The sequence below is a fragment of the Protopterus annectens genome, chromosome 9.part0 (assembly GCF_019279795.1).
Source record: "Protopterus annectens isolate FY-2018-M chromosome 9.part0, PAN1.0, whole genome shotgun sequence".
NCBI classification, from domain to species: Eukaryota; Metazoa; Chordata; order Ceratodontiformes; family Protopteridae; genus Protopterus; species Protopterus annectens.
In genome coordinates this window covers 1,245,944,206-1,245,968,078 of record NC_056743.1, presented here as the reverse complement: position 1 = coordinate 1,245,968,078, position 23,873 = coordinate 1,245,944,206, and the positions used below count along the sequence as shown (strand labels likewise).

General features: G+C 45.2%; 1 protein-coding gene across 1 annotated transcript in view; it reads right to left on the bottom strand.

Annotated features, from left to right (window-relative positions):
- Positions 1–23,873, bottom strand: part of LOC122810646 (lysine-specific demethylase 2A-like) — a 1,654,939-nt gene that overhangs the window by 1,157,922 nt on the left and 473,144 nt on the right. The window contains exon 12 of the mRNA XM_044082219.1: positions 14,943–15,069. Coding sequence (XP_043938154.1) covers positions 14,943–15,069 — 127 coding nt within the window. The remainder of the gene's footprint in view (positions 1–14,942; positions 15,070–23,873) is intronic.

The window sequence follows — 23,873 nt, the reverse complement described above, 5'->3', positions numbered from 1 at the left end:
GGACCCCCACATAGTCCAGGATGATTAAGCGAGTCCCCTGTATCAGTTTATACAGTCTGGGGAGTGGGGGCGACCAGAATCTTAGAAGATCCAAGTGTTTGAATGTTTTGTGATATAATTTATGCCTTATTTTGAAATATAAAGACTTACTACCTGCATTTTTTTACTGTTACTCAGAAGAATGATGTATGGGTTCTGACATTATTGGGTGTGTGCATAGATAAAAATCAGTGATATTTTTCACACACACACAAGCCACAGCAATACTAGTTTTGTACTTATTTCAGCAATTAGCAATACATTGTGCAACACTGGTACTGTCGCACCACATCAGTGACTGCTGTTTAACAGATGTCAAAGAGCAGCAGGGGTAAGTCACTTTTATTCATCTCATTGAGGAGTAATGCGTACTGCGGTGGTGGTGCCGCGGTAGCATTGACGCCTCACAGACGTTGCCCATTCAATTCTCAGTTAGACCGTCTTCTGTGTGGCGACATACATGAATGGGCGTTCCTTCGTTGAAGGTTGTGCGTTAGGCCCGGCAAGCCAGCACGTAGAAATCTACTGTCAATCATTAGTGGACCGGAGTTCCGCTGTGGCGACCCCTAACCGGGAAAAGCCAAAGGACACAAACAAACATTGAGGAGTAATGCAAACTTGTCACGGCCTGTAATTTTATAGACCTATCCTGATTTTGCTCATAATTTTGCTCTGTCTTTCAAAAGAAGTTTGATTTGCTGGTAAATCATTCAGGATTCCTGTCAGTTGATAACTCCAAGCGTCAAGAGTTTTATTCTTCTTGTCCAAAACAATGCATGCTGATGCAAAAGTTGTTATACTTTTTAAGTGGATTAGAGTAATATTTAAAACATGTTCCTGATTTTGAGCCTTTATTTTGATATTACTGTTGGCACTGTGCATAACTCTTCAGCAAAAAAGTAGAGTTATAGTATCTGGTGTCCTGCCAGAATTTACAAAATTCCCTGTAAGAGAAAACCATTCCAGAAGATCAGAAGCATCAGCTCTTCTTAAAATCTAAGCAATGCACCAAGATCAGGCACTCTTAACTGCTGATCTCCTCAGTGCTTACCTTGCTAATGTTCATTGTCAGCTTTATCATAACAGGGTCATATCACAGCCCTGTTCAGGTTGAAGAGCATAATGGAAATCAGTACATTGTTCTCCTCATTTTCCCCAACCAACAGCAGCTTTTGTGGGGCTCCCACACAGTCAAGGATGATTAAGGGGCCCCCCTGCAGCAAAGGGTATTGAAGGTACCTAAAGCTGGTTATGTTGTTAGTTTTAGTGGATAGAATGTCCACCAGCAGGGTCTAAGTCAGGGGCACCATGTCAGTGGTACAAATGTTGTTGTGTCTTTTGGCTTTAGGGGTCGCCACAGCGGAACTCCGGTCCGCTAATGATTAGCAGTAGATTTTTTATGTGCTGAGTTGCCAGCCCTGACGCACAACCTTCAATGAAGGTACGCCCATTCACGCAGGTCTCCACACAGAAGACTATCTAGCTGAGAATCGAACAGGACATCTTACCATGAGGCGACAACGCTACCGCAGGACCACCACCACCGCAGTTCAATTTAATGGAATTGTGAAGCATGTTACTTGATAAAACACTGTTACTATAACCACAGAATTTTAAAAGATAATTAGAGTTATTACCCACCTGGTTTAAGTGTACAAGATTACTGCACTAGCTTTTGTTGGTTTGACAAATATGTTATAAAATATCAAAATAAGATATCTTGTTGTGGTTGCGCACGCCCCCCCCCCAGGAGCAAAGGGCCCTCAGCGACCACAGGTTTCGCTGGTGCCTAAAGCCGGCTATGGAGGTACCAGTGATGCTTCTTCATATGGAGCCTGGTGAAAGGGAGCATGGGAATTGCAGAAGTCATGAACCCAAGAATTCCAAGAAACTCCCTGGCCTTGAAAGATGCCAGAGGAAGAAGAGCGACCAGGCCTTGGGGCATGGCAGAGATGCCAGCATGACAACTGTGTGAAGTCTGCAGCCAAGGAAAATATGATGCTGGGAATGTGTCAGAACTGATACCTGAAAATTTATAGCGATCCCCAGACTAATAGGGAAGTGGTAAACTTGAGATCCTGAAGCAGGGTGTTGGGAGAAGGAGCTTGAATAAGCCAACTGTCTAGACAGGGAAAGATCCGAATACCTCAAAATCCTGCAAAAGGCAATGACAGGAGTGAAGCATTTGGTGAATAGTCTTGGGGCAATAGAATGGCCAGAGGGCAAAGTAGAAAACTGAAAATGCAAGGGAGAGAGAGAAATTTGAAAATTTCCTTAAGAGGGGATGGATGAGGTTGTGAAGGTATGCATCGTTGAGATCCAGAGATACCAGAAAGGCCTGGGGGGCTATAAGAGGAGGAAATATCGTTTGTAGAGATAACATTCAAAAGGAAGGAATCTTGACAAAGATTTATAATTTGCTTCCAAGTGCACTCCTTTCGTGGGACCAGAAACATTCTGGAATAAAATCCTTTCCCCATCTAGGTAGAAGGCATGGTTTGGATGGACCCTGAGCCAACAAAGAGTGAAGAACTTCTGGGAAATGAGAGAGCTGGACCCAAGGAGGTTGAGGAATACCTAAAAAGGGAGGAAGGGACTTCCAAACCATGAAATATCCCTGATAGATAATGGACAGAACCAGACCTGGCTGAGGGAAGGGGGAAGCAAACTGTCAAACTGAACCCAACTTGTCCTGGAAAGCAGGTTTCTGGGTGGCAGAAGTCTGAGTAGACTTAGCAGGAGGCATACCCCTAGAACCCTTCCTGCCCTTAGAAGAGTGAGATTGGCTACAAACAGACAGATTTAGAAGGATAATTCCTCTGAAATTTGGGAATAGGGGAAAAAAGAAGTTATGTACCCACCATAACATTCCATGTGTGTTGCCCATCTTGCCTTCATTCTTTGCAGGTTGGGTTCGGAACCAATCCTCGGTTCAGACTTGGCCTTATACAAAGCTCAAGGTCTTCCACTAGCTCGTGACTAAAACCCTATCCCATGATGCACTATGAGGGCTCCCCAGACCTTGTTTGCTGATACAGCCAAATAAAGGTAATTGAATATGTATATTATGTATATAATGGGGATGTGTGGGATGTTTTAACTATCTGAAGAAGTTGAAGACGAAAACGTTGTGTATGTGTTTTGTGTTAATGTGTTGTTTCCTTATTAAATGAAGTGAGTGCATCCAACTTGGTTCATGGTGGTGCTTTTTTGGTTTACTGGTTACACTAGCACCATTTATCCAATTTTCTGTGGTAATTGAATATGTGACAGAGCAATGAAGAAGGCCAGAGGACATTAATAGCCAATTGCACCAGCTCAGTTTTTCAGGAGCGAAAGGCTGGGGGCAGAAGGGTGGGATGCAAGAATGAAGGTTGAGATGGTTAACACACATGGACTGTTATCGTGAGTACATAACTATGTGATGTTATCATATCTTGCCTTCATTCTTAGCAGGTTGGGACAGCATCCCTAGCACCAACCTTCTTGCGTGGCTCAAGGAAGAATATTCTTCAGAAAAATGGTCCCAAAGGATGCCCTGTTCCTGGAGGCTAAATCAACTTTGTAATGAGTGATAAAGGTATGAGGCCTTGCTCATGTTGCTGCAGCACAAATGGTGTCAATAGGCAGTCTCGCCTGAAAGGCAGAAGAGGTTGCAATAGCTCTTGAAGAATTACCTTTTACTTTATGGGAAAGTTCTCTGTTTTGAGATTGGTAAGCAAAAGTAATACAATCTGACAGCCATTTTGAAAGTGTGACTTTTGACACAGGAACATCTTTTTTTGAGTCTGAAAAGAATACAAATAATTGCTTGGATTTTCTGAAATCTTTTGTCCTGTTTAAGTTGAAACGTCATTGTCTATGCACATCCAGTTGGTGCAGCATGTATTCTGAATTGTTGCTATACTTTGGGTAAAATACTGGTAGTTATATGGACTGATTCAGGTTAAATTCTGAGCATATTTTGGGTAAAAAGTATGGGTTAGCTCATAGGGATACTCTATCTCTGTGGAAGAGCATGTAGGGGCTTTACTGATAATGCTTGTAGCTCTGAAACTCTTCTTGCAGAAGTAATGGCTATCAAGAGAACTGTTTTCCAAGTAAGATATTTGAGATCGCAAGATGATGCAGGTTCAAAAGGGGGAAGGATCAAACGTGATGAGACAAAATTCAAGACCCATGGCAGTGGAGGGACCTTAAATAAGTGGTCTTAATACAAGAGTAGTTTTAAGAAAGTCCTTGCAAAGTCTGTGGGACATCACATTAGGCCATGATTCTCCTAAATGGAAATTAGATATGGCAACCAACTGGACCTGAATAGTAGCTGCGGCTGCCCCTTCATTAAACAGCATTGCTAGGAATTCAAGAATAGAAGCTATTGGGGCAGAGAAGGGATCAATGTGATTATTCAAGGCCCATTAAGAGAATCTTTTCCATTTGCTTCTATATAGCCTTGTCGAAGCCTTATGGGATGAGATTAGAATATGCTTTACTGACGTGGAAAGGTTAAGAAGCCTGGGTATGGTTGAAATCGGATCAGCCAAGCTGTCAATTTGAGGGTTTAAAGGGAAGGATGGAGCATCCCTGATGCATGAGTCAAAAGGTCTGGAACTGGGTCCAGAATCCACGGCTCCTCCTGGAGATGAGGACACAGGAAAGGGAACTAGATTTGACAAGGTCAGCATGGGGCGACATGTATTAAGTTCTCTTCCAAATGACTGGCTTTCTGAAGAACTTTAGGTATCAAAGGAAAGGGTGGAAAGGCGTACAGGAGACCTGAGGGCCAATCGTGAACAAGTGTATCCCTCGGTGACTCCCCTGGAGGGGGGAACAGGGAAAAGTAGCTGCTGCATTTGGCATACGTGAAAAAAAAGGTTACAGCAAGACTGGCTTCATTTGCGGAAAATCTTTTCACCATTTCCTGTTTTAGGGACCACTTGTGAGGCATCAGAATCGCTCTGCTGAATTTGTATGCAATGATGTTGGATTTCCCCTGGATGTGTATTGCTATAAGAAAGCATTTGGAGGAGGTTGCCCAGTGCCATGCACTCAGGGCCTCTCGACAAAGGGGGTAACATCTGGTTCCTCCTCATTTATGTACCATACGACTGACATGCTGGCCATCTGTATTGCAACAGTTCCTAGTGGTAGAGAGTCCTGGAATGCTTGCAACAATAAAAGCACTGCTCTCACCTCTAGGACACTGATGTGCAAATAGGCCTCGTGGTCCTGTCAAGTGCCTTGAAATGTCCTTCCCAGTTAACACCCCCCCCCCCATCTGGGAAGCAAACGTGGTCACTGTGGCGAATGGTTGGGGACATGAGTGGAGTAAAGCCACCAGTGAAGGTCTTTCCTGCAGGATTCCATTATGAAAATTTGGTGGGACATGGGTAGTTCCTGCATGGACCACTGAGTGAACAGTAGCCACTGTAATATTCTCATGTGCAGGCATGCTAATGGAATCAGGGTTTATTGCAGCTGCCATGGTTCCCAATACTTTGAGGACTGTTCTTGTTTGTACGCTTCTCTTGGAAAGATTTAAGACTCGACATCATAGGACTTGAAACCTTTTGGAGGAAGTTTCACCATCATGTTTTATCTAGATCTGCTCCTATAAAAATGATAAGATGAGATGGCAACAAGGCAGATTTTTCATAGTTTATTGCGATTCCTAGGTGAAAGCAGAAATGTAAAGTGGTGTCACTGGCTTTGGATAGTAGATGCTCGGTGGTGGCGGTTAGGAGACAGTCATCTAGGTACAGAAACACTCTGAATCCCAGACGTCTCAAGTGAACTGCTACTACTGCCATACACTTGAACACTCTGGGGGCTGTAGTTAGACCAAAGGGCAGAGCTCAGAACTGGTAGTGACTGGCTCCCATCCGAAAACACAAATGACTCCTGGATCACCTGCCAATTTCTATATGGTAGTACACATCCTGGAGGTCGATAGAGCACATCCAATCATCTCATCCCAGAAAAGGGAGTACTGACTGCAGTGTTACCATCCGGAACTTCGACTTTCTCACCGATTAGTTTAACTTGCTCAGATCCAGGATGGGGCTCCTGTCCCCTGTTTTTTTGGGAACTAAAAAGAATCTTGAGTAAGTTCCGGATCCTTTTTGGTTTGCGGGAACTGCTTGGATGACACTCGTCTAGCAACTTTTGTATTTCTAGAACTGCCTGATCCCTTTGACTGGGTGGAATGTCCGGGATTTTTTGTGTGTTTGGGACGGGGAAAGAAAAGGGTATGAGTAACCTCTGGATATGATACTTTGTACCCATTTATCTTTTGATGTCGTTAGCCAGGCTTTTGGGTACAAAGTTAAGCGGCCCACGGACTGCCTCCAGAAATGGACAGGAGGGCCTCCTTTCAGGAGTAGTGAAAGGGCTTACCAAGGAAGGATTCCCTGTCACCCTGGTTTTTCAGACCCCCTCTGCCGCGTTGTCGGCATCTTCTATTAGTACTTTCCCCTTTGCTCCTGAGGGAAGAATCACCATGCACGCCCTGGAAAGCTCTCTGCGATTTTTGAAACCACATTTTTCCGCCTTTCTGACCCTTTGGGTAAGGTCTGGTAGGTAGGGAAAAATAGACTCCAATGGCAGAGTCATCTTTCCTTCTTGTTCACACCTGGTTAGTGTGCCTGACATTTGGCCTGAACAAAGACGAGCCATAAAAAAGGGGTGTTCACAAACGAAGATTTAAAGGGTTCCACAAAGAAACACAAGCGCATCCAGGAATGCCTCCTTAGGGAAATTCCTGAACCTGCTGTCCTGCTCGCAATATCCACTGCATAAGAAATTAGCCTCATGGAGGAGTTGACCACTGAGGTTAAGGTGGAGGAGCTGAAAAGAAACCTTGTCTGATACCCGTTCAGCTACTGAACCTTGGAGGGTATCTCCTAGCTCTTTCAGGAGATCTCTCTGAAGCCTAGTAAAGCGAGTCAGATAATTCAGTGATCTAAGTGCAAAAGTCGCTAAAGTGAAGATGCGCTTCCCATACCTGTCCATCTAACGAGAGACTGTTTGGCAGACGGACAGAAGAGGATGTCTCGAAAAGTTCCTTTTTGGTGGCTGCCACCACCACCATAGCATCTACTGGGACTCCCTTGGTAAGAAATTCATTGTCTAAAGGTGAGGTGATGAACTTGTTTGGCCTCGAGGAACAGGTTCCACACCTTTCCGCAATCTCATTTTATCACCTCGTTGAAGGGTGGAGACACCCAAGTGGCAGAAGGGTGGAGACACCCAAGTGGCGGAAGGGTGGAGACACCCAAGTGGCGGAAGGGTGGAGACACCCAAGTGGCGGAAGGGTGGAGACACCCAAGGGGCGGAAGGGTGAGACTCAAAAGGTCTTCAGGTATACACAGACTCCTCCTCAGAAGGATTGATGAACTTTCAGCTGCCTCTCTGTTTCAGTATTTCCAGGATGTCTGTGAAGGAGACATCCTCAGAAGTCGATCATGGGCTCTGAATCATCAGGGTCTGTATCTTAAGTTATGGACTCCTCTAGGGAGTCTAGAAGCTTCCTCTTACATAGTCTCTTCTAAGGGACCTCCTCAGAATGGTATTCTGGAGAGGTTTTGGAAGAGAGGGGGTCACCTGGTGGGGCATCCTGAGGCCTAGGGTCTCCGCATCTCTGTGGATGCAGTTACACCGAGATAGACATCAGTGCCTTTGGGGGAAGAAGGTCCCAACCTGAGAGTGGACCTGTCTGTGGAGACAGCATTCTCCTCATCTCAAAAGCCCCCCGCGCCTGGTCTGAGGAGACTCCCAGTTCCTACGAACCAGAGGAAATCCCAGGAACCAAGGGGGTTGGCTCTGAGGCTGAGGTAGGGGCTGAGCAAACACCCAGAGAGGCAAGTTCGGATCCAAGAACTGTTCGATCAGACTGTCCTCCCCAGACCTGACTGGTGATCATCGGCTCCTAGACTCTAGTCCAGATGGAACTGAGGACATCGGAGTAGTAGTCAGAACTGAAGATTCTGTGATAGGTCTCAGCTCCAACGGTTCCACTACAATCAGTTCTGGATATTCTGGCTCCGAGGTCTGACATCAGATAAGAGGAGGAATTGATGGTGACAGGGTAGATTTGGTCGGTTCTGAAGCACACTGGGTTGGATCAGACAAGAGTTTGACGAGTGCCGGCGTCCTCAGTAGGCTCTGCACCATGCAATCCACATCATTGGACAGGCTCCTGGAGGATCGAGTAGAGGGAAAGTACAGTTGTGTACACCTACCATAAATGTAGATGTTCGAGTGTCTTCACTGTTGCAGTCATAACGAATCCTTCTCAGAGGGAATAGGATTTTTAGAAGTAGCAACCTTAGCAGCCTTAGAGCCCTGAGAAATAGTTTCAGGATCCGCAGCAGGGTTTTTAAATAAAAATAAATGAGAGTCAGGAACCCTATAAAATCTATCAGGCTTAGAAGGAGCAGGAGGCATGGAATCAGGATTCAAATTAGCCTCAGAAAAAGCATCATCCACAATGTCCAAGACAGGAGGGATAGCTAAAGGCCTATGCTGAGGAAGAAGAAGAAATTCTCTAAGCCTCTTTTTGGAAGCAGAATATTCCTGTCCTTCCCAATGAAAATGTTCCCTCATCTCATGCAAGGTTTCCCCAAAAGAAAAATCCTCAGGCGGAGAGGCCGAGGGCAATGAATCCTCAGCATCCGAATCCTCATAAGGGGGAAAGGAATAGTCCTGATCAGAGGAAGAAACAGAAGATACACAAGCCTGGTCAGAGGAATCCAGAGTAACATCCTGTCTAGGCCTTTTCTCAGAAGGGGGGTGAGAACCCCTAATCATTGTAAGCAAATCTTCAGCCAGCCTCAATAATTGTTTTTGTGTCTTGGGAGTGGATTCAGAAGCAGCTGAAACTTTAGACTTAGTAGGAGTCTTTGTCTTTGCCTTTGAAATAGTGATGTGAGTAGGCCTGAAAACCCCCTCAGAAGCCGGTACCTGCACAGCGGTTCCGGACCCATCTGAAGGAGCGACGTCCGAAGGTCCTGCAGCAGTAAAAATAGTGGGCCTTGATGGCTCCCCATGGGAGTCCGTATCGGCCATCGGTTCAGAAGTGGCAGACGACAGGGGCTGCAAAAGCGCCTCACTGACGACAGCCGAACCGGACGCTGGCTCCAGCTGCAACGAGTCCTGTTTGGACCTCGGAGGCCTGTCTTTGCGCTTCTTCTGAACTCCGGTAGTGTCCGACGACATTCTATAATTGAAGCGTCTGCCAAAATAATTTAAAGCCCAATCGCATTCCGCGCTTGATAGTACGAGAGTTGAACCTGGCACAGAACCGACAACAAGAAACGTCGTGGTCAGGGCCTAAGCAAGGTAGACAGTAAGAGTGGAAATCTTTATGAGGTATTTGTTTCCCACACGCTATACAATTATTAACTTTTTCTGACATCGGAGGAACAAGAAAAAGATTCCCCAACGGGGTACTTAGCTTTGAGAAGAGAAGTAAGAACTTCGGACCGACAACAACCAAATATGCTGTTCGAAAATCGCCAACCAACGTTTTGCGAGCTGCTTTCCACCGCACGGCAAGAAAGACTGGAGAAGATGGCGTCGGCTGAGGGCTATGTACCAAGGCGTACTGACGGCAGGATACTAGCTTATACAGCCGACGCCGGACCCAGACTTTGGGATTCTGGCCGACCTCGGGCTGCCTGCCGGCAGGAACACCCTACAGTTATGACTGCAACAGTGAAACACGAAGAACATCAGAGGGAGCAGGAGATCTGGAAGATTGCAATAAAAGATACCTTAAAGTGAAAGATACTGGTTCCAATTCAGGGGACCGGCTCCACAACAAACTACAACTGCACCGACATAGAAGGTGCTGAGGTAGTAGGCTTCTTGGGCCCGATGGCCTTTGGGTCTGAAGAAGAAACTTTAGATAACTTGTTTGATGGCTCCATCTGAGCACTTGAAAACCTTTGCCCTAACTTGTCTGATTTTGAAGGGGATTGGTTGGACTTTGAAGGAGCCTGACCTTCTTCAATAGCATCTGAGAAATGGGTCTTTAACAAGCCTCTCAGAATGAGCTTGTTCTTTCTCACCAACACCACCTTGTGACTAAAGGAGTGAGATAGCACAGGACTCCTGAAGGTGAACTTCTCTGAGGCAGAAGACACAAATGGTATGTCCATCAGTTATGGACATTTTTTGGCTGCACTTTACACATTTTTTAAACCCAGAGGGGTTTAGTTTCCTTAGAATCTTTGAAAGGCATGACTAACGGGGGAAAAAAAAAAAAAAAGAGAAAAATGTAAGTATACAAAATTCCATACTACTACTAATTTTTTTAAATAACTGTCTTTTTCTTTTTTAAACAAGTACAACAGCAATCAGCAAAAACACACAGAAAGGCCCCTGCAACTAAAAAGGGCAGAGGCAGCTCTCTAACTTAAATGAGCTAGCCCTGAGTATATAGGGGGAAAAAACAAAGGGAAAAGCCCTTTAAGTTAAACGGGCTAAGGCAACTTTCTAACTTAAATGAGCTAGCCTGTATTCACAGGAGAGAAAAGCCCCTCAACTAAAGTGGGTTTACTAAATTTAATGCCGGGATAGGGAAAGAAAGGCCTAATGGAAACAAAGTCCAACAACAAAAACAAAAGCAGAAGAAATCAGAACATAGACAATTTGCTAGTAAAAATTAGGTGAAATAAACAGGATTGAAAAACAGTCTTAATTTTCGAATATAAAGTAGAAAAAAGCTACTTAGCCAGAGCCAGTATGAAGAGCACCCAATCTTGTTTAGCGACAAACAAGATCTGGGGGGCTCTCATAGTGCATCATGGGATAAGGTTTTAGCCACAAGCTAGTGGAAGACCTCATTCTTTGTATAAGGCTGAGTTGGAACAGAGAATCAGTTCCAAACCCAACCTAAGAATGAAGGCAAGACAGGACATCACATCAAATACAAGTTTCAGCTCCTGCAAAGCTTTGCCCTCGTCTTGGAGACACTTGAAAAACTTAGCAGCAGCAGATCCAAAAAGACTTTTATCCAAAAGAGCATTCAAAAGTTTGGCTTTAATGTCATCAGGCAAGGCCTGAAGCCGAAGCCAAGAATTAACACCTCATAAAACAGCCAAAAAGCACCAGCCCTGGAAGAGAAATCAGCTGCATCATAGCAGCATTTGATTGAGTGGCGGGTAACTTGAGAAGTACAGCCCACCAGGGAAAGGGCTGAAGCTTTCCCTTCAGTCAGGAAGGTCAGAATCCACCTTAGAAACCTGAGAAAGAGGAGGTAAAACATACCTGGTCACATCAGTATGGTTAGTTGACAGTTCTACAGGATAAAGTGGCAGCAGAGTAAACTTTCTTGTCCAGCCTTTCCACAGCCCTACTATCCTTTTCAGAAGGCAAAAGTTTGGTGAACGGCAACAATTTGGATTGCTTGTCAGAGTAGACTGACACTACAAAAGCGTCAGCAGAAGGGTTATCTATAAAGATATTTGCACTCCTCAAGCACTTCATAGAATCTATCTGGCTTTTTAGTTGCAGTGGGCTGAGTCAGTGGCTACAGATGCTGCCAAAAACGTTCCCAGAAGTCTAGCCAGAAAAGGAGGGACAGCAGATGGTTTGGAAGACTCCATCTGTAGGAGCTCATAATATCTTTTTCGAATCTAAGAGACTTTAGAACAATCTCGCTTAAAATAATATATCATATGGGCAATGGTATCCCCAAAGAGAGCTCTTCCAAAGGGGAATCTGGACTTATGAAGTCCTCTTCATCTGATCCTTAGTCTAAGGGAAAAGTGACTTGGGAAGAGTAGACCAAGGATTCTTCCCATGAGTCCAGATCCTCATCCAAGAATCCAATTCCCCAGACCTCTTGAGTGGAGTGGAAGACTAAGGAAGAGCAGAAACAGAAGAGACTCCTTGAAGTTTCAAGGCCATCAAAGCTCTGAATAAATCCGGAGTTAAATCCTGACATTCACGTTAGGGATCCTCTACAGGAGAAATGTGCTTTGCTTCTCTTTTTTTTTTTTTGCAAAATGTCCACTCAAAACACCTTCAGAGGGTCAGACTCCTGGCATGACTAAATAATAGTTGTAGGAAATCTCTTCCCTTACTAAGACCTGAGGAATCCCCTTCGGTCTTTTCAGATATAATCATTCGAGGCTCCCCCCCTCAACATCAGGTACAGATGTTGGAAAAGCCTCAGAGAGCAAGCAAGAAGCAGGATCCATGACAGCCTACAATGGAGTTGCAGCAGAGGAATCAAAAACAACCAGCAGACGGTCCTCTGTGCTTTCACCAGCCTTGACAGAGATATCCAGGGGAGGATGGACAGCAGCCAGATCAGACCTAACTTTTTTGGTCTTCATCTTGGCAAAGGGCTGTCCCTCATGATGGGAGGATTTCACCATAGCACCTTGAGCCAACTAAAGATGCTGGTTCTCCAAGTGTATGGACAAAGAGAGCAGATGACTATGTAAGGTCTTAGGCACAAATGCCTGGCAGACAACACTGTGTATGACTGTGGGAAACACTCAAGTAAAACAAACACTGGATGTGATGGTCAATGGCGAATCTGCCTCCCACAATAGCATTTCTCCTTTCTGAATGACATGGACACAAACAAAAAAACAGGAGAGAAGAAACCTCAATAGGGCCCTTATCTGAAAACAGTGCTTGGTAATCAGCACAGCAGAAAGGTGTTCAGACCGACATTCAACAATGGTGTTTGGATCGGCGGCAAAGTTGTTCTGAGTGTGTGTTCATATGTCACCTTTATACCCTACACCTTGAGCGAGGAGCATACACAACTTATGATGCCTACAAGAACTAAAGGCTTTGGTAAACTGGTTGAATGTTGGCCTATCCTTTGCAGGAGATCCTTCAGGTGACGAATACTGCAACAGTAATATGGAAAGACATCAATTTACAGTTTTCAATTGTTCAGCTTTATGAGAATACCAACCAGTGACTAACAAATATTTATTTTTTAATTATCTTTTAAATATGGTAAGCTCACCATGCAGAGAGTCCATTTTTTTCAGAGGTGACCAACAAAGCAGTATCTGGTAAAATAATGTGCTCAGGATAACTTGCCTTATGTCTGGGTTGACAACAATTAGATGAGGTGAGGTGATACAGGCACCTAGTAAGAATACCCACTGGAAATTTACTGTGGGAGACTGATGGTGCCCAATTGAAGGAGGTCCCATGGGAAACATTACTATTACTCAGATTACCTAGAACACCTGTGAATACCCATGGGGATAACCTGGGGACTGTTAAAGGAGATGGGGAAATCTTGCCTGCACAGCATAGCCTGCTATCAACACAACCTTCCACACACAAAGTGGTTTAGAAAGTGAATAGCTAGTAATAACAAACATGTTAATGCTTCAAGGTTAATATAAAACAGAAATATGCTTTGTGCTCTTCTCCAAGATGTGGTGATAAGATCAAAGTAAATAGATCTGAAATTTTAGGCAAAAATTCCTAAGCCACAAAAGCCAAGGAATTTTTTTTTTTTTTCCTCAGCACATTCAACTTCTGGGATCATGTTAATTGCACCTATAAGTACAGATGATACAGTATTTTTCTTTATCAAAAATGTAGAAGACCTTCATGCATTAATTAGCTTCACAGCACTTTCTGGTGATGGTTACCCTTTGCAAAGACACTGCTGAACACCAGCAATGAAAAGGGTGAAACACTGCTGTTGACAGAAAAAGTGACAGTATTAATTACAAACCTACTACCTCTGACAGACCTCATTTAGAAATAATGCAGAGGCCTAGGAAATAGCTGGGGTATCCATCCCTAAAAAATTCAGGGTTATCCGGTATCTTAAAATGAAACACTTGGAATATTAAGGACAGGTATAGTCTGCACTTTTACCAAACGAGCTCTTAACAAGCGACTTACTGTCTCTTTGATGAAATGAGAAGCCAGTCATTACCTGTAAGAAAATAACAGTACCAAGATCATGGTACTGGACATTTCTCCAGAATGAGAATAATAAAAATGGAGTGTGAATGGAAAAACAAAGCAGCAAAGAGAAGTTACAGAAATTAACACCATCTTTAAAGAGTCAGCTACCTCCTTGGTTATTTACTGGCTTTAAGAATATTTAAAAGACAGCAAACAAAAGATTATTTTTCTAAGTTCTAGACTGGCATAGAAAGTCCAAAGAAGGCAGCTATGGGCGACTTATTTGGCAAGGCTACAAAAGTTCTCGAAAAAATTGCCTACATCAATACAATGTGGCAAGTCTGAATGCATGGTACTCTGGGTCCAGATGGCATTTTTTTTTCTAAACATCAGAAAACGCCATTAAGACTATTAATATGCCGTTCAAAAATAGACTCTAATACAGAAGCAGCCCACCTACAAATGACAACTAATACAACTTGGCATGCTCTCATGAAGTTAAATCCCCAGACTATGAAAATTTAAACCCATTAATCAGATCAGATTAGATGGTGAAAAAGAGTAATTACTGTACTTCCATGCTTAAAATTTAAGACTTACACAAAGTGTTCACAAGTACCAAAAATGTTTACATTATTCTAGGAGACAACAGAGTGGATTTGCTAATCTGTATATAAACTATGCAATTGAAATAATCTTAGATTTTTGTTTGGGTACTAGCTGAGGCAAAAAGTGCAGGGGGTTTATACCGGACAACTAACAAGCATGTTTTAGGAGATGGAAGGAAACTGTAGCATAGAGACAAAAAAACACAAGACGTGCAGAACTTGCAAACTTAGACTATGACCAGAGTTTAGGATTAAAGCCAGACCATAAATTGACAAGACAGATATTTTAACCATTAAAACACATGACAACTATTAGAAAATTTCATGATGAATGGCTAATAAAGAAATGAAAAAAAAATCTGCATGGTACTGATGAATTCTACAGTTGCTTACCTAAAAAGAGTGCCTCTTCCTGAAATTCCTTGATGAGATGAGAACGTCCAGTAAGAGAATGCACATACCGTTCCAATACATACCAACACATTTCATAATAAAATGGGTAACGAAACTTTGAGGGGACCTGGAAAAACACAACGTATATTCAGCATCTCAAAAGCAAGTTACATGAGCAGTATGTATTTCACTGCAAATCTAGTATCCGCAGGACACCAAACATTTTTAAGAATTCAGTTGTTTCAGTGGATTCTGTTGCTTTAAATGTCAACAGTGCAATTGAGATTCTTACTCCAAAACTCAAACACCAGGCTACACCATGACAACTCCCCAGTTTACATAAAATCATCAAGGCAGCCTAGCAATCCAAACAAACATTTTTGAAAGATTTTGTAACATGACTAATATTACTGTAAATATAACGTGCTCAGAATGCCAAGATTAAAATTATCTTCATTATCAATGAAGAATTATATCTCACGAGAGTAATAAGAAAAAATTCTGGTTTGCAATCTAGCATTCTGAAACAAATGTACTCAAAACATTGTGATGATACAGTATTTAAAAATAAGCTGCTATACAAAGAGTCCATGTTGGCGTAATGGTTAAGGTGCTTACCTTAGAAACACAAGGTGCAGGGTTTAATTCTGACATGCGGTAATTGGCTAGGCTTAAAATGGCCCATAAGGGCAGTTAGCCTAGTACTAACCTATGAACATATAAAGATAAAATTAGCTGCTACATAACTAGTCTATTTTTACTTTAAAGTATGGCACTTAAATTCCTTGGGGTCTTAACACTGACTGTAGCTTGAGGCATCTGTTTTAATTATATTTAATTAATTATTTAACTAGTTAATTATTTATTTTTTGTGTAGAGGTGTGTCTCTATCACTTAAAACCACTAGGCAAAGAATTAGAAGTTATGTACTCACCATAACGTTCCATCTGAGTAGATGTATTCATTTGTCTGCAACCTGTGGGTTATGGATCCGATATCGGATCCGAACCGGCATGGTTTTCCAGCTATGGATCCAAGCTCTCAGCTCCTCCCCTCACCCATAATGCCCTGCTCTACCCTCATGACCTCAGATCGAGTTTGCCAAAAGCAACAACACCCTGAAAAGGGTAACAGATAATATGCAGGAAACTGAAAGGCCAGGGGGATAGGAGGGCGGGATGGTTGCAGACAAATGAATACACCTACTCAGATGGAACGTTATGGTGAGTACATAACTTCTAAACCTGAAGTAGGAGATTCATTTGTCTGCAACCTGTGGGACAGAGTCCCCAGCTACCTGAATCTTGGGCGGCCATCATGGAAGGATATTCCGGAGCACCGCGGAGCCAAATGATGCTCTACCCCTAGATGCGAGATCCAACTTATAGTGGGAGATAAAAGTATGAGATGAAGCCCACGTGGCTGCTGCACAAATATCATCTAGAGGAATCCTAGCCTTGAAGGCTGCCGAGGTAAATACTGACCGGGTTGAATGTGCATGAACACCCTCCGGTGCGGGCCTTCCTGAAGCTTGATAAGCCAATAAGATGCACTGTGAAATCCAGCGGGACAGAGAAACTTTAGAAATTGGCTTGCCCAAACTAAATTTTGCAAAGGAAATAAACAACTGGTCGGATTGTCTATGACCAGCCGTCCTGTTTAGATAAAATCTAAGTTGCCTGTGGACATCTAATGAGTGAAGCTTATATTCACCTTTGTTTTCATATTTAGGGAAGAAAACAGGGAGGTTAATGGACTGATTAATGTTTGCTTCAGAAGCGAATTTAGGAAGAAAGGACGGGTTGGTCCTGAGGTAGACACGGTCCGGATGAAATACCAAGTAAGGAGGTTTAGCTGATAAAGCTTGAAGCTCTGAAACTCTCTTGGCCGATGTAATGGCTACCAAAAAGGCTGTCTTGAAAGACAAGAATTTGAGATCCACCGTAGCCGCAGGTTCGAAAGGAGGGGCGGTCAAGGTCTGGAGAACCAAAGAGAGGTCCCAAGGAGGAACCGCTTGTTTTACAGGGGGCCTGAGAAGAAAAGTACCTTTAAGGAAAATTTTACACAACTTGGCTGACATAAGAGGATTAGAGTCATGGCCAATGTGATAATGAGAAATTGCCGCCAGTTGTACTTTGACTGTGGAACTGCTGGCACCATCGTTAAAAAGAGTGGTTAGAAAGTCAAGCACTAAAGGGAGAGGAACCGTGAAGGGATTCAGGCCTTGCCGCTCCGCCCACAAAGAAAACCGTTTCCACTTGCTGCGGTAGACCTTCCTAGTGGACGGTTTATGAGCTGCCACCAGAATTGCCTTAACAGGTGACGAAATACCGGGAGTCCTGATCAAGAGTGGAACTGGAGCAGCCAAGCGGTCAGCTTCAGGTTGTCCAGATTCGGAGGAGGTATGCAGGATGGATGGGATATCAGATCCGAATGGGATCTAGAACCCAAGGAGGATGCACCGAGTGAGACCTTAGGAAGGGGAACCAGAACTGTCGAGGCCAAACGGAGCAATGAGAATCATTCTGCAACCCACCCGAGAGGCTTTCTGAAGAACTTGGAGCATCAGAGGCAAGGGTGGATAAGCATACAGAAGACCGGGTGGCCAAGCATGCACCAGAGCGTCTCTTGGGGAACCTCCGGGAGGAGGTATCAGAGCGAAAAAACTGTCGCACTTGGTGTTTGAGGGAGAGGCAAAAAGATCGCATGAAGGAGTTCCCCACCGTGCGAATATGCGTTCCGCTACTTGACAATTGAGAGACCACTCGTAAGGGGTCAGAATGGTGCGACTGAGCTTGTCCGCCAGGATGTTGGACCGACCCGGAATGTGCGTTGCTATTAGAAAGTGGCTGGTGGAGGTTGCCCATTCCCAAACTCTCATGGCTTCTCGACAAAGAGGGTAAGACCTTGTTCCCCCTTGCTTGTTGATGTACCAGACCACAGACATGTTGTCCGATTGAATCGCAATAGTTCCCAAGGGAAGAAAGTCCTGAAGTGCTAGCAACGCTAAGAGCACTGCTCTCATCTCTAGAACGTTGATATGCAGTAAGGTCTCTGAATCGTTCCACGTGCCTTGGACGGTCCGGCCCGCAAAATGCCCCCCCCCACCCGAGGCGGGAGGCGTCCGTGGTCACCGTGGCGAGAGGGGGAGAAGCACAAAATGGGCGGCCCCTGTGGAGATCCGGGGAGTGAAGCCACCACAAGAGGGACCGCTTGCAAGCCTTGCTGATCGCAATGGGATGATGCATGGGGAGAGCAAGGTATGACCACTGTACTAAGAGAGTCCACTGTAGGATGCGCATATTGAGCCTGGCAAGAGGAAGAAGTGCTATAGCAGACGCCATGGACCCTAGAGCCCTCAGGACCAACTCCGCCGGAACAGAACTCGAGTGGAGAATGGCCCGCACCTGGAGCTGCAGATTTTGAACTCTGTCCGCAGTGAGGAAGGCTCGTAAACTCCTTGTGTCTAGCCTGGCCCCTATAAAATCTAAGAGCTGTGTGGGCGCCAGGTTGGATTTCTTTGTATTTATTGTAATGCCCAGAAAAGGAGCAAGATGGAGAAAGGAGTCTTGCGCCAATAAAAGTAGATGCCTTGTTGGGGCGGTAAGAAGCCAGTCGTCTAGGTAGGGAAAGACCTGCACCCCCTGAAGCCTCAGGTGGGCCGCTACCACTGCTATAAATTTGGTGTACACCCTGTGGGCTGTGGTGAGACCAAAGGGAAGGACCCGAACTGGTAGTGACTGGCTCCCAGCCAGAAGCGGAGGAACCTCCTGGAGCGCCTGTCCATCAGGATGTGGTAGTACGCGTCTTTGAGGTCTATCGAGCACATCCAGTGATTTTCTCCCAGAAGGGGGAGAATAGATTGCAGAGTGACCATTCGGAATTTTTCTTTGGGGACTGCCAGATTCAAGAGAGAAAGGTCTAGAATTGGTCTTAGTTCCCCCGTCTTCTTTGGCACTAAAAAGAACCTGGAGTAGAACCCTGATCCGATCTGGTCTGGGGGGACGGGCTGGATGGCTCTTTTCTTTAGCAGATGGCCAATTTCTGCCAAAGCGGCCTCCCGTTGACCGGGTGGAACGTCAGGGAGGGACTTCAACTTTGGAAAGTGAAGAAAAGGGATGCGATATCCTCTGGATATGATTTGGAGAACCCAGCGGTCTGATGTTATGGACTCCCATGCCGCTAGGTGCCCGAACGTCCCCGACTGCCTCCAGAGTGGAGCAGTCGGGCAACCCTCAGGGTTGCTGCGCTGGCCGTTCAGAGAAAGGTTCCCTGGACCCGAAGTTTCTGGGAGCCCCTCTGCCTCTAGGGCGGCGCCCTCCCTGTCCTCCTCTGCCACGGAAGGACTGGTTGTCCGGAGCAGGCTGGGACTGCTGCGACTTACGGAACCACATCTTCTTCTGACCCTTTTGGTTCCTAGAGTAGGGCCTCTGGGGTGCAGAGAAGCGGATTCCGACGGCAGACAGCGTCTTCCCGTCCTTCTCGCTCTGGGTCAACGTTTGTGAACGGTTTTGCCAAAGAGAGCAGAACCATCAAAGGGGGCGTTCGCAAATGACGCTTTGAAGGGTTCAGAAAAATCGCAGTGACGGAGCCAGGCCTGACGTCTAGTGACTAGGCCTGCCCCCGCAGCTCTAGCGCCTTCCGTAGCGTGGGAGAGTAGCCGCATAGAGGTATTAGTAACTGACCTAAGAGTGGCCATGCGGGTGGAGTGCAGTACCCTGTCCTCCTCCGACATGGACTCTGGGGGAGATGCAGCATATTCTTTAATGAGATCTCGCTGGATCCTAATGACATGTGCCAAGTAGTTCAGCGCCCTTACCGAGAAGGTCGCTGAACTAAACATCCGCTTCCCCAAGCGGTCCATCATCAGAGACTCCTTGCTCGGGGGATGGACTGAGGGACTCTCCTGAGCAAGTTCCCTCTTGGTGGCCGCCGCCGTCAACATGGCATCTACCGGAGGCCCCTTACTCCAATGGGCACGGTCGGACGGTGGGCTAAGGATCCTATCGGGCCTCTTAGGAATTGGCTCCATGGTGTCCGGTTCCTTCCACGCCCTGGTGGTAATGAGGTCCACCAGGGGGTCGGCAGGAGGGGACACCCAAGAGGTAGACGGGCCCGCTTCAAATGCCTCCAAGAACACGGACTCGTCCGAGGAAGACTTGAAGGCAGACCACCCCCCCCCCCCTTATACGGAGCATTTCCATGATGTCTCCAAATGAGACATCCTCGGGGGGTGACCGTGGGAGCCTTCCCTTCCTCCAAGTCCGTGTCTTCCGTGAGAGACTCGGGGGAGTCAATGTGCCTCCTTTTGCACGTATGCTTGCGAGGGACATCCTCTGGGGGGCTGTCAGAGGACTCCTCACAAGCAGCAACTTGTTCCATTGGAGCAACTTGGGGCACAGAAGCGGGCTGTCCCAAGGGCCGGATGGTGGAAGCCTGGCCCAGTGCAGAGGGAGCGCGGGACGGAGCCGAAACAAGTGCCGGGGGTCCGGAGACCCTCAACAGGGCCCTCTCCACTACATCAAACGCCGAAGGGGAGCCGACCTCGACCAAAGGATCCGACAATCGGCTCCCCCTCGGATCCGAAGAGTGGATCGGAGCCGGCACCGAAGCGCTCGGATCCGAAGGGACAGTGCGCTCCGACACAGACGGCGCCGAAGGAGCACTGATCCCCCCGGATCCGAGGCTCGGATCCGATGCACTCGAGGGCAGGGTCGGATCCGAAGTACAAAGTACTATCGGCGCCGACCCACCCCAGCTCCGGCTGCTCGGCTCCAGCTGCTCCGAACCCGGATAGCGGGTCGGAGAAGGAGCAATAGGTTTGAAAAAGGGTGTTGAGCTCCCCCCCAGAGGGGGGGGGGAGGCAAGAGCACTCCCATCTGCATCTGGGCCTGGATGAACCTTCTCATCATCCGGTCCAGATCAGCATCGAAGGCTATACGTGGATCTCGACGAGGCTACCGAGGTAGGCCTGGAGTGCCTCCTCGATAGCCTCGACGGAGATCGGGTCTCCTCCTCCTCAGGTCCCGGTGAAAAGCACACTGGAGACCGGAGCCGAGAAGGAGCAGACCGAGCCGACAATGGCGCCGACAACGGAGCCGGGGGAGAAGCCCGCTTGGCTGGCGGGGCCGAAACAGAGGTCTCGGCCCGCCGCTTGTGGTGCTTCTCCCTCCGGTCCTTTTTCTTAGCATCCCTCTCCTCCGAACCAGAAACGGGAGGTTGAGTCCCAGGAGGAGGAGGGGGTGCCACGGGAGGGAAGAACCGTAGGCACGGCTACTCCCGAAGGAGCGGAGGTCGGAGCCGAGTCCGGCGGTAAAAGGCCCGCCAAAACAAGCTTGGACCTCCGCTCCTTCAATGCCCTGGGGTTGAACCCTGCACAAATGGAACATCCAGATGTGAGGTGTTCAACCCCCAGGCATCTAACACACCGAGTGTGGCCATCAGCTGGGGAAAGCTTATGGCCACACTCGGAGCATTTAGAAAATATAGATTTGGGCTGTTCTGCCATCCCAATCTACAAAGTAGTTACCAAACTAAAGTAACTAAACAATATACACACACAGGCCCAACACACACACACTACGCCAACAGCGAGGGGAGGGAAATAACTTTTAGATTAACTCTAAAAAGTAAAAATATCAAAGGGGAAACCTACACTTTCACACAAAAAATCAATAAAAACTTCAAAATTCTGATATTAACCGTAAAAACTAGCACTTAGCTTGAGAGCTTGAGAAACAAATCCAGTCACCATGCGCGGCAAACGAGATCTGTGGTCATGAGGGTAGAGCAGGGCATTATGGGTGAGGGGAGGAGCTGAGAGCTTGGATCCATAGCTGGAAAACCATGCCGGTTCGGATCCGATATCGGATCCATAACCCACAGGTTGCAGACAAATGAATCTCCTACTTCAGATCACTAAACTTAGAACAAAAAACTTTGCAAAATGGCTCAAATCCCTGGTAAAGAACCACACAATCATTTTAGCGCTTTTGTTCCTTTTTAACACAGTGAAACTTTTCAGAAAAAATACACATGAAAACCATCACATTTAAATAACCGTCTAAAATGTTACATCACTTCCTATAAAAAAATAACTTCCTTCTGTAACTTTTGTAACATCACTTCTTTTTAAAACGTCATTCCTTTTTATGAACATCACTTACATTTAAAGAAACCTGCTAAGCCTAAGTCCTTAAAGTCACGTACCATATCTCCCATAATGAAAAACTTTGAACATACAAAAATAATAAAAATGCATCAAATGATTAAATATAAAAATAATACAAACAAATTTGCCAATAACGTTTTATCATATTTAAGACGGCATGTAAGTAAGTTTCAACAAACATTTCAGTTTTAAATTTCTATTCACACATGCTCCCATGTTCCCATTTCTATGCAGGCAAAAGTGTTAGAGAGTTGCGATATAGAATAAGGGAGAATGTTAAAGCCATCAAGACTAAAGATTTTTCCAATGCCCTAGACAAGTACAGTGTAGAATGTTCAGGACTTAAAAAAGATTAATTTCACTGTGCTTGAACAAATGATGATGGAGAACTTTGTATTTAGCTGTAATAATGTGATAGAACTAAGAGAATACAAATGGTAAGTGTTTTTTAGGGCTGACCAAGCAACAAGGTTAAATGGAAATTTAAATTTGAAATGTTTGTTGAAACTTAGTTACATGATTGTCTTAAATATGACAAAACGTTATTGGCAAATTTGTTTTCATCATTATCATTTTTCTATTTAATTGTTTGACGCATTTTTATTGTTATTTTGTATGTTCGAAGGTTTTCATTATGGGAGATATGGTATGTGACTAAGGACTTTTAACAGGCTTAGCATGTTTCTTTAAAAAGAAGTGATGTTCACAAAATGAAGTGATATTTTAAAAGGAACTGATGTTGCAAAAGTTGCAGAAGAAGTGACAACTAACATTTTGGAGGGTTATTTAAATGTGAAGGTTTTCATGTGTGTTTTTTCTGAAGGAGTGGGGTTGGGAGGGTGGCCTAATGGTTAAGGTGTTTGCCTTACAAGCACAAGGTGCAGGGTTTGAGTCTCACAAGGGATAATTGGCTAGGCTTAAAAAGGCTCACAAGAGCAGTTAGCTTAGTACTAATCTATGAATCTATTAAAAAGAAACAAAAGGTCAAATGATTGTGTGGTTCTTTACCAGGGATATGTATATATATAGATATGTATATATATATATATAGATATGTATATATATATATATATATATATATATATATATATATATATATATGCGATCCGGACACATGCTTGACTAGCATATGCCCAAATCAGAAAGCGCTTAACATCGACAAGCGCTTCCATGCATGTGTGCCTGTTTTGTAGATCAGACTACAGTGCGGGTAAAGGAAAATTCAATTTCCCCCACTGCAGTGTGATCTTGGAGTGAGAATAATAAAGTAGGAGGATGTGGGGGGTGCAGGGGGGCAAAGCCCCCCTGCAGAAACTTTTAGTTATGTACTTACCATAACTTTAGATGTTTGGGATCCATCTCGCCTACATTCTGTACTGATGGGCTCGGAGCCGATCCCTCGGCTCCAACTCGGCACGCTATGCTATAGAGCGAGGCCTCTTATTGGCTGAGCTATTTGTTATCCCAGGATGCACCGCCACTAATCCCCCAGATCTTGTTTGTCCGCATTCATGCACACATGCACAACTTGTTTATATAACATTGTTAGATGTTTCAAGATGAAACAACAGGATTCGGACCTTCTGATATCCTCTGATCTCCAAGGAAGGGGAAGGAGGGTGGGTTATAGGAATGTAGCGAGATGGATCCCAAACATCTAAAGTTATGGTAAGTACATAACTAAAAGATGTTATGTGATCCTATCTCGCCTACATTCTGTACTGATGGGACAGCCCCTAGCACCTAAATCCTGGGTGGCT